General features: G+C 42.9%; 1 protein-coding gene across 1 annotated transcript in view; it reads right to left on the reverse strand.

The window, feature by feature from the left end:
- SND1 (staphylococcal nuclease and tudor domain containing 1) overlaps positions 1-12,026 on the reverse strand; it is a 404,590-nt gene that overhangs the window by 176,819 nt on the left and 215,745 nt on the right. The window contains exon 13 of the mRNA XM_081800145.1: positions 8,596-8,706. Coding sequence (XP_081656271.1) covers positions 8,596-8,706 — 111 coding nt within the window. The remainder of the gene's footprint in view (positions 1-8,595; positions 8,707-12,026) is intronic.

The following is a 12,026-nucleotide window of genomic DNA, read 5'->3' on the forward strand; positions in this document are numbered from 1 at the left end:
GAGCAGACCAATAATTACAGAAAAGATTGGGCAAGGAAGATTTATTATGAGTTCATTATTTGACCAGGACCTGTAGAACCACCCATGGCTCTGTGTACAACAAAGCAGAAAAACCTAATGGGTTCCAACTGTACCCCAAACCCTCACACTAGTCATCAAGATACATCTCACAGCCTGAGTTCTACCAGAAGGAACTGGGAGTAGGGAGGGAAGAGAAGGATAGGATAAAGAGAGTGAACAGATCCTCTTAATATCCTGAAGGAGAAAACTATCTAGAAATGGAGACATTATGCAGCTCTCCAGAAGTGGCCATTTGTGTTGCTTTAAATGCAGATTGATTACTGCTATTTGGATGTTGAGTGCATCATCTTTTCTGAAGAAAGAGAAAAGCTAAATTTCCCCACATTCAGCTGTATCGTCAAATCACTTCCCCACACCAGCTCTTTTAATGCATTTTCCTGTTATCACATCCACTTGCAATAGCTGATCTACCCTACTCAAGAGTGAACCCCCACCCCACCCCACTGACATGTGCTGAATCCCATTAACAACCTCATGACCATGACACATAACTGCAAGCCCAAAATGTAGTGGGGTGCGCATTTTCAGGGTTAAAAAAGAAAGGAAGCCACTAGGATATACTGAAGAGAAAGAACAGCCTCCTTTCTCTGTTCTGGCCTCCAACCTGTACCGGCATGACGTCATGCAGCTGAGTGGAGAGGGCAGAAGCCCATTCACCCAACTCCAGCTTTCCAGGACAACTGGGCTAGAAACCCAGCAGCACCCCAGGGTTACAGAATTCTACAACTAAACAGTAAAGGAAAGGGGAAAACTTCCAATCAAAGCTCTGTTTTTCACAGTATCCAGTAGGACCTAGTTTTATTCAAAGAGAAATTTCACTTGTTGAGGTCATTAGATTGAAAGTGAGAAATCTTGGTTTATTTAAAGCTGTACCTGTATCAATTTCTTTTCTGAATATATACATCCTCATGTTGAAATTGCAAGAAGATAAGAACAGAGACTGGATGGAAGAGATGAATTTCAGGGAAATGCTCTCATGGGAAAATTTAATAGAAACGAGAGATGGAATAAAAAAAGATGTAAGGCAGGCAGTGTTAATAATGGAAAGGGCGAAAGGAGGAGGGGCTAAGAAAACAGGAGGAAAAGTGAAGAAATAGGGAAAATCACAATTTCCAGAGGTGCTATTAAAGTTATTTAATGTTGGTTCCTCCGAGATTACATGCTTTGTAAGGCTTGAGTCTATTATTTTTTTTCTTCATTACTATTATCCCAAATGCCTTGGACCCAGGATACACTCAAGAATATGAGAATGGAGAACAGAAATGAATGCAAAGCCATCACATGCAAGATAAACCTGACCTGAACAACTATTCCCAGAAGAGGAATGATCTGTTTTCTTGGGAGAACCAGTTAACTCATATAATCTGTACATTGTGATAGGATATATTAGTTTTAAAATTTCAAAACACACACTCAACCCCGGTTTTCTCACTGGATAGATATACACAGATGAAACTTGCTTTTTATTAAGACATTTAACAAATCGGAACTGTGTCACACCAGTAGTGTTGAGCTCTTCCATTTAAGGATCCGAAAGCCAGAGGTTTTAACTTAGCAATGGAAAGTGCTGGTGAGGAAGTCTTCACATTTCGTTCATAACCAGTATTGTAAATGACAGTTAAATTAAAGATACAGAGAGGAGGGACCCTATCCAAAAGTTCTGTATTTTTTTCAAGAAACAGCTTTAAAAACATTTTTTCCACCCACTGAAATTTTGTGGAAAAACATCTATAAATCAGGAAAAAAGTGGAGCCGCTCTGGCTACATGAAGAATAGGAGACCCAAAGCACTTCTCTCCCAGTGGTACTGAAAGCATTTCAGTGGAAATGCAAAATACACTTAAGAGTTCACTGCTACAAATGCATGGAAATGGTAAGCCCACCTTGGCCCCTAATAACTACATCATCAAGAGAGAATGTTACTTCAGAGAGCAAGAGAGCACAGGAAGGGGAGCAGGAGGCTCCCCACTGAGCAAGGGTCCCAACCCAGGACTTGATCCCAGGACTCCGGGATCATGACCTGAGCTGCAGGCAGACACTTAAACGACTGAGCCACCCAGGCCTCGAGAGAATGTTACTTCAAACAGTTTCCCTCTTAATAATGACTACTGATACAGCTTAGGAAACACCAAGTCCTAGCCTCCTGATCAAAGTCTGTGATGGAAATGCCAGCACAGACTTCCTAGAGGTTCCAGCAGAGAGAACTCTGCAACAGGGAGGGTGCTGTCAACCACACTAGGTAAAAGCAAGAGACATTTGACAGGATTTTAATCAAGGACTGGTGTTTATGGGGTTTGGAGATTAGAGGTGCAGAGGTCAGCAAAGGCAGGAGCACTAGTTGTTTGCTTTTATTTTTAAATAAAGGGAATGTTGCAAGGTTTGTTCCATCAGAAACATGAGTTCCTGTGGAGACTGGAAAGACAGGGAGCCCAGGCAGAGCTGAGATGGGGGCAGGCTTCTGCTTGCCTTTCAAAGATGGAAGACACCACCAGTTTTCTGAATCTGCAGTGCGCCGGGGGAGAAAGAGGATACACACAAAAAGATAAGGGAGAGTCTGCCCTTTTCTCTTCTCATGAGATAACCCCAACCTCATTATGTATGTCCAGAATGAATCTAAATTCATTTAAATCTGCTCAGACACTAGATTGTTCGATGCAATTGCTTTCCCACAGTCAAGCTGGGGCATCAATTTCTTTTCTGAATATATACATCCTCATGTTGAAATTGCAAAATCTTAGAATTAAGAGGTGCCTTAAAGGAATAAAGCCCCAACACTGAGCTAACATAACTTCTGTGTTTTCCTGCAACAAGCCACAGATTCTAACAGTTTCTAAGAAATTTTAAAATATTACATTTTTAAATCAAGTTAGTGGTAGCTTCAGGAGAATGCACACAGATGATATCCCCCGGGTCTGGATGTCCAAGGAAAACAAGGCACACAGCCAGGCTTTGATCTGGCTCCAAGCATCACCAGCTCATCTTCGGTGCCCATAGCAAGCTCAACAAAACCCCACTTGGAAGACCTCTTAGAATGCTAAGGAAATTCACATTCTGGCCTACTTAAAAATAAACTGGAAGTGTTATACCAAATACACAGGGCTAGAGTATGAGAGAAAATAAGAAGGGTCCCAGTAATGACTCAGTATCTTAGAAATACCTCAGAAGGATATGAGACAGATTCTCTGAAGGAGTCAAAAGCCCCACCTTAAGTTTAGAACACCCATCAAGCCAAGTAATGCAGTGAGCGAGCTGAGCAAGAAATACTGCAGTAAAACGAAAATTGAAAATGTTGGAAAGTCTATATGGGGATGAAAAATTAGGTGGTGCAGAAAAGACATGATGTGTCAGACTGCCAACGAAGCCCATACGAGGCCCCTACAAGAGGGAACTGAGTTCAGGAGTGACAACACGAAGCGCAGGTCAGCTGCATATAAGGTCTTTTTTATTAAAAACACGAAGTACACACACTGGACCTCTCAGGAGCCTGGGACAGAATCAAGGGCTTTTCAATGGAGCCCACAAGACAAGCAAGCTGTGAGAGTACCAGCAAAAATGCCAAAACCTCATCTTGCCAGGACACAAGGTAATGAGGGAGGAGGCAGTTGATGATAGACAAGTGAACTGGAAAGGAAGGTGCCTATTGGGAATTAGGGGTTTATTTATCCTTTCAACAAAAAAAGATGTGCTTTCCTCTAAATACGCCAGCTACTGGAGGTATAATGAGGGTTTCCCAAAAGCAGAGAGGCAGGTGAATGAAGGGGCCTCGAAGGGTCAGCACACTGAACAGAGCTGCCGAGATGCTAGGAGCTTGTCTCTGGCAGGCAGGTGGATACGCTTGAAAGCAGCAGGCAAACTTCAAACTGGTACTTTTCCTCTCCCGTCTCTCTCCTGGCTTCCCAATGAGCACACAACGCCTCACTCCCGGAGCTCCAACCACATGGCCTGCGAAGGTGCGGCAGAACATAGCCCCTCTGGTGGGGAAAGCAGCGGCTGCAGAGCCCGGAGAAAGCTCATCAAGTCCTGGGCAGGCAGTTGCGCTGACCCTCGAAGTCAGCCGAGTTAACAGGCTGCCCTTTCCCCGAAGCTTACAATGTTTCTCTAAAAGGATTAATGGCCAAGCAGTGCTGTGGAAAGCAAAGTCAATGGAAGAGCACTGTGCACCAATGTTGGTATCACTAGTGATAACCAGAGGGAAAAACAGGAATCTAGAGGTCAGGGACAAAGCAATCTGTTGGAATCAACACTCCTGAGAGGAAGGGCTAAAGAAAGTGCTGGCCTTGCTACGTCACCTACATCCACATATTATTTACCCAACGAGTTCCAGGATGAAAGACTGATAAGAATATAGCAGATGGTATTAATTTGGCCTTTGCTAAAGCATTAGATACAGCACCTCAAGAAATTGTACTTGGGAAATTAATTCAAATTGGCTTGGTTCAGCACACAATCACCGAAGGTTAAAAAGTAGCTGAAGGATGATAATCAAAAGACAGTTAAGTGACAGTCCATGCAGTGAGAGACTTGGGGTCAACACCAAAGCCATTCTTGTTTAGGGGTTCTATTCAGGGCCCAGGAAAGGAGGAAACAACTCGCTAATGAGATCTGCAGAGGACACTAAGCTGGGAGGCGGCGGAACCGCACCAACGGGGCATAAAATTACAAGGCAGAGTTCAACTGGAAAAAATAGCTCATCTATCTAGGGGAAAACAACCCTAAACTCGAATAATATTCAACAGACAGGCAGGATGAGGGGAAGCAGAAGCATGTAAAAAGAGCTCTGACATGCTGTAATGTGACCGAACCAAGTAAGAATGCTAAGGGAACATGAGGAGTGTGTCATGGGGGAATGGAGTGCTTTAAAGGGAAAGCAAACTAAAAGCTGATTGCCAGCAAAGGGGTGGTCTTCAAGCGAGGTCAACTCTACCACTAAAACGGGGGGAGACTGCATTCTGAACTGAAAACATTTTTTAATGGCTACAGAACCACCATTCCCATCTGGCGGGTGTTCCAGTCTTTCTCCGATCTTCATTCACCTTGCTGGGGGTTCGTATCTAGAGGATGGCACTGGGCTGCCATTCTGGGGCTAACAATATTGTTTAAAGGAAGACTCACAGGTCACGCTGGCCATTTCTCCTACTTCTTTATTAGGTCTTACTGCCTTATGGCAATGCCTCACAGGCGTGTGGAAGTGGTTAATTCCTCTCTGTTTACTCAACCTACAACACTGCAATGACCCTGAAGCCACTTTTTCCACCACCAGTCTGAGAGCAACGGCTCAACACAATTATCTCTAGGCTGCCTACAGCTTTAACAGACAAGCATGTTGTTATATTGATTCTGCTTAAAATGAGTGCTAAAGAAGTTGTTTTCTTCCTAAAACCTCAAAGTTAAAAATTTCACTATCCTCAATACCCAGAAAACAAATAATCCAATTAAAAAATGGGCAGAGACAATGAACATTTTTTTTCCAAAGAAGACATACACATGGCCAACAGACACAAGAAAAGATGCTCAACATCACTGATCATCAGGGAAATGTAAATCAAAACTACAATGAGAAATCACCTTGCACTTGTTAGAATGGCTAAAATCAACACAAGAAACAACAGGTGTTGGTGAGGATGTGGAGAAAGGGGAACCCTCTTGCATTGTTGGTGAGAATACAAACTGGTACAATCACTCTGGAAAACAGCATGGAGGGACACCTGCTGGGTGGCTCATTTGGTTAAGCATGTGCCTTCGGCTAAGGTCATGATCCCAGAGTCCTGGGATCAAGTCCCGCACTGGGCTCCTTGCTCAGCGGGGGGGCCTGCATCTCCCTTTGCCTGCCGTTCCCCCTGCTTGTGCTCTGACAAATAAACAAATAAATAATCTTTTTTTTTTTTTTTAAGATTTTTATTTATTTATTTGACAGAGAGAGACAGCGAGAGAGGGAACACAAGCAGGGGGAGTGGGAGAGGGAGAAGCAGGCCTCCCGCGGAGCAGGGAGCCCGATGCGGGGCTCGATTCCAGGACCCTGAGATCATGACCTGACCCAAAGGCAGACGCTTAATGACTGAGCCACCCAGGCACCCCAATAAATAAATAATCTTAAGAAAAGAAAAAGAAAACAGTATGGAGGTTTCCCAAAAAGTTAAAAATAGAACTACCCTATGATCTGGCAATTGCACTACTAGGTATTTACCCAAAGAATACAAATATACTAATTCGAAGGGATACATGCACCCCAATATTTGTAGCAGCATTATCTACAACAGCCAAATTATGGAAACAGCCCAAGTGTCCACTGATTGATGAATGGATAAAGTGGTGTGTGTACACACACAGGCAGGAATATTATTCAGCCATAAAAAAGAACAAAATCCTGCAATTTGCAACAACATGGATGGAGCTAGAGAGTATAATGCTAAGTGAAGTAAGTCAGTCAGAGAAAGACACATACCATATAATTTCACTCCATATGTAGAATTTAAGAAACAAAACAAACGACCAAAGGGGGGGGGGAAAGAGGGAGGCCAACCAAGAAACAGACTCTTTCTATAGAGAACAAACTCATGGTATCAGAGGGGAGGTGGACAGGGGAAATAGGTGATGGGGATTAAGGAGTATACCTGTTGTTGTGGTGAGCACTGGGTGATGTATGCAAGTGCTGAATCACTGTATTATACACATGAAACTAATATTACACTGTATGTTACCTGGAATTTAAATAAAAATTTAAAATATATTTAGAACATAATCTATAAAAAAGCTCTCACTATCTATGCATCCTCATTAGACATAGTACATGTCTACCTACTGTGTGCTTAGTCGGTAGAGCATGTGACTCCTGATCTCAGAGTCATGCGTTCAAGCCTTCCACATTCGGTGTATAGGTTATTTTTAAAAAAATTAAAAGATAAAAAAAGAAGAAGAAGAAAGTTTGTTTTGGCCTTACTTTCCAGAGCAGCTATGCAAATTATTTTCATGTATATTTGCCTGTCACAAATATTCACTAGTGGCAGAGTGACACTGGGCCAAAAACAGGAGTCTAGCTCCCACTGTATTGCTTAGTGCTCCTCCTATGCTGGGAACTTATAACCTGTTTTTCAAGTTACCACCAGGTCACTCTGAGCCCACCCACAGACTGAGCACAGACTCACCCTCTGAATCCCACTGAAGTGTGGTCTAATTACTATCCATTTCCTAGAGTATCTAGATCATCAAATAGTACTTAACAATATGAAGCTGCATTTCCCAATATGGGTTCTTTCAGCCAGGCTGCCTTAGTGATAATATAGGCAGGGAGAGAAGGAAGAAGTGAGGATCAGGAGAAACACCAATTATGGATTATATATCATATTATTTTATGCTGGCCATTAAAGAGCCTTAATCAACCAAAGATACTGGTGTTTTCACTGAACTCTGTGTTCATGAATTAGGTTTTAGATAGGGTCTATTGGGAAAAACCCACAAGAAAGAATCCAAAAAGCTACAATAGTCTGACAGGCTGATTTCTTAGCTGACATTCTGTGTGACATTCTACAGATGCTCTATCCATCAGGATATGACATGGTGTTAGAGGTAAATGTCACATATCAGAGCACCGTTCTGGGCCAAAGAGCAAAAGAAGTGATCTCAATGACAAAGTCTGAGGTATAGATAACATGGGCCCAAACTCATTCCTCAAACTGTGGAGCATAACCTGGCAACTACCGAACTTCTAGAACTAAATAAGTGGCTGAGTGCGACATGCGCCTCTTCGAAACAGTGGCTATATTTTGGTTGTGTGCAGTCTGCTGAACTACCCAAGTCAGTTCACCAATAGCTCATTTTTTGCTCTTTCCTGGAAAGTCTGGGAATTACTAAACTACCAGCACCACCCAGTGACAGAAGTCTCTGTGAGTAAGACCCTAAGGAATGTCACTGGTAAGAAATAATACCAAGTAGTATGCACGTCCTTGGGGCAACCAGCCGCAGGGATGAAGGACAAGAGTAAAATGTCACAGGGCTTCTCAAATGCTCTCCCCTGCCAGCTGTCAGAAGTGGGAAACAAAAACTCATTTCGTAATAAATGTTTTCATTTCCTTTGTACATGACAAAAGGTCGAGAGGTGATAAATGGGAAGGGCTGGGGAGCAGAGGTCTCTGGAGGTAAGAACCTGAGGCAAATGTCCTGCACACAGAGGCAGAACTTCATTGTTAGTCCCAGGGAATGATAGGATGGTGGTGGTAAAAATATCTTATATTCTCACCTACGATTCATTTGGCATCTACATGAGATCATATCTAATACATGCCTATTTTCCAGACTTAAAAAAATGGAGGCCCAAGTGTACTTAATCAAGGTTACACAGCACACGCAAAGTGTGCCCCTTTTCTTTTGATAGGGGAAAAACTGGGATAAAAGCATACTACAAGCTTTCTCAGCATATTGCTTTCCATCCCCTTCTGCTCAGGGATAGGCAGTATAGTGGGAAGGAAGAACAGTGGGGCTGTTGGTCTCAACGTGTTCTCTTTAGAATTCTTCGTCTCACCTGGCCTCTGCAGCAAGCAGCTCGTCATAGTGAGAGGACCGCTGATCGTCATCCTGCCGGTATCTGATCACCGTGGCCAGACCTTTGCTGACAAGGGCCTCAGCAATGTTTCTGCAACAGAAAAGATAGGTCAGTGAGCACTAGAGGTGCATATGGGGCTCAGTCAACAGAAATAATAACAGTTAGCACCTGGAGGTCTTAACGCGTCCTGACACAGGAGGGAGAAGCCAAGGATTTCAAGACCAGTAAGTCGCTAGGCTAGAAATCCCAATAAAAGGTGGAATAACAAAGTTCCCTAGCTCAGCATTCTTCTGGTTACTACAGTCAGATGCTGTATCAATCCATACATAAGAACTAGCAGAAAGTATCTGTAAAAAGCCCACATTAGGCAGGGCTATTTACAGAATGTTATAAACAAGCCAGTACCCTCAAGAAAAGTCTTCTCTAAAATATCAGGCACACAGATAAAAAACAAAACACATAAAAGCATGACCTAAATTTCTTAAAATCTCCTTTCTAGCCTATACTCTAGAAAAGTGCCTTGTTTCAGCTTGGCAATGTTAGAAAGATTAGTTTAACATAACCCCCCAGTGCTTCTCTGTCTTCTCAGACAGTGGCTCTTCCACCCAAAAGGGGCTTCTAGAAGGTAAGGCTATGAATGAATTTGGTGGCAGGCGGGGGGTGGGGTGGGGTGGTGGTCGTGTTCCTATGGTGGAATGAAAATTCCTTATGAAGAAATGGCATGAGATGGGGGGGGGGGGGAATTAGGTAAAAAGTATAAAATCAGAGATGACCAGCTTTGGAGCAATACTCCAAATAAAGAGGCCTTTTAGGACTACAGAAATAGTCAGATTAAAACCCTGCTTAAAGCACTTCTCAAATGTGTCTGATCTTCTTTTCTTCACCAGAATAAGAGGTGCCACTGTAAGTGGCCTCCATATCCTCTAACTAGAGAAGAGTATGCTGGAAAGGACTCTCAGACAACAAATAAAAATTTGCACGATTCCTCCCCAAGCTGGAAAGGGACGTTTGATGTGAAGCAAAATAAGCTGCAAACTGCAAAAACAAAATTTTCAAAAATTACCTGTAGCAAGCACTGGAGGACAAGAGGCATGATACTAATGGGGGAGAGTGATGGTTATGTCTCTCTTGGTGTCTGTCATAGTTACACCAAAGGCCCTGCTCAAACCATCTGGTTAGCTGCCCTTCAGGGAGGAGGTAGGGTAAGCAATAGGCTACTGTACCATATGCTAGGATTTAGTGTTGTTAGAAATGTAGTTACCTCTTAATACACTAGTGTTCTTAGAACCTCAGACTCTGGAGATGCTGGAAGCTGGACTAACCACTCTACATGCAGGTTTAAGCCACTGAAGGGTTTTCTTCATCAAAACCCAGGAATTTACTTTTTTAAAAGAAGAAGAAAAAAATATGTGCGGGTAGAGAAAAGAGGAAAAGATGCTATGGCTGACTCTCATTATGTGCCCCTCTGCTGCCTGTTTATCTACTGCCAGGACGATATTAATATCTCCAAACCGCCACGGAATTAGCACTTCTCAAAATCCACTCCCACAAAGAGGCTGCTTTGCTGGCCACCCTGTCTCCTGAGTCACCGCATAAGCGTGCTGGCAAACGCTGTCATTATCACAGAGCTGGGTTTGGCAGCGGGGAGAATGCCAACAGCCCCGAATCAGCAGCTGTAGGTATTGATATATGGTGAGAATTTAACTAAGGGTGTCACCAAGAAGCCCCAAAGGGCAGGAGAGCAGCCCCACCCACCAACGGGTCAGAGAGGAGACTGGGGGACAACTCCACCTGTGGCGGGGTGAGATAGGTCTTGGCGATTAGAAATGCCCAAAGAACAAAGACATATTTGTTCCTGCATTTTGAACTTCTGTGCACTGACATTTTATAGTCAATACAGGGGGTTTGGAAGAGAAAGCTGGAATGACTGAGCAGGCAAGAAAAGATTCACACAAATAAGCCTCTACGTGAAAAGACAGAGAAAGCGAAGCAAAACAGCACAAATGTTTAATGATCCACCCGTTAATGCTGCTCAAATCAATTCACAGAACTGAACTGAGTACCTACAAGGCCAGCAGAGAACCAAGGGCACAATCGTTCCCTTCTGTATCCTGTCAGCTAACAGACATTATTAGACAAAGCAGATAAGGCCTCAGATTCCCACTCCACAACCTGCCCACTACCAGCCTCTTCCTTCTCTCCACAGCATAGAGCATAAGCCATGTTCTCTTCACTTCTTATCCCTAATTACAGATTTCTCGTGGAGGAACAGTGGTGCTGGTGCTTAGTGAGCAGAGGAAAACCACATGAAATAATAACAGCTGTCATTACTGGCTGTTTAATAAGCCAGACATGTGAAAATAACATCACATGTATTTTCTTCTTGGTGTATATTCCCCTGTGAGGATTCATCATACCATCTTACAATTATTAATTGACTCTCTATCTTCCTTTCTAAATTATGATGTCTGCGAGGGCCAGGGCTGCATCTTTCTGCACTTAAGTGCCTAGCCCTATAATAGCTGACATAAAGTAGGCAGTACCTATTTTCTGAATGAACTTAGTTTATTTAGACTTATTTTTTAAATGTGGCAAAATCACAGTACATTCCTTTAACTTTGTTTTAATACATCCTGAAAATTTTGAGATACTCTTTGGAGCATCAGAAAAACACCCGAACGTTTTGGAAATACAGCCCTGGAACATTATTATCCTAAGCAACTATTAACCAAGCTTGCCCAGCATAGAATTAAGGACAAAAGCTTTCAACGTGCCTTACCAGCTTTTGTCTTTCCCCTCCCCGTTATCTAAAATTTGAATTTAAAGAGAATGAAAGGGAGAGAGAGAAAAATGGAATTAGCCTAGATCCATGGACTTGACTCTCTCATTCATTTCTTTTGGCTACTAATGAAAGGTCAGGAGACTTTCCCCTTGGCCAAAGATGGCTCAGAACCTGACACGGGTGCACTGATCAGTCGCCCAGTGGAAAAAAGAGAACATTAAATTATGTGCCATGGCATTAGGCTGCTTTAGACAAATTTATAAGTTCTGCTTTCTTGAGTGTATCAGTAATTCTACTCCAATTACATATGTCTGGCTCAAATGGATAATTCATAATCAGCATACAAAAAAGGACCTAACAGCCTTGGAAGTCTAACAGGAAATCATCTTTGTACCAGCTACAAACACAAAGAATTAGTGCTGGGACTGAAATGCTTCTCCAAACTAAGAAGTTTAGGTTCTGGTAAAAGCGAACCACTGCCATCAGGCATGATGAGGTGTCCCTGATACAAACAACTTAGGCCTCACATACGGGCTTTCTCAAAAGGTCTTCACATAGTTGACATCTTCCCCGTCCACTTGTTTCCCCAGCAAGCAGGTTGCAAAAAGCTCATACTTTCCCATTATAC

The sequence above is a fragment of the Leptonychotes weddellii genome, chromosome 12 (assembly GCF_054177405.1).
Source record: "Leptonychotes weddellii isolate Sample4059 chromosome 12, ASM5417740v2, whole genome shotgun sequence".
In the NCBI taxonomy this organism is placed as follows: domain Eukaryota; kingdom Metazoa; phylum Chordata; class Mammalia; order Carnivora; family Phocidae; genus Leptonychotes; species Leptonychotes weddellii.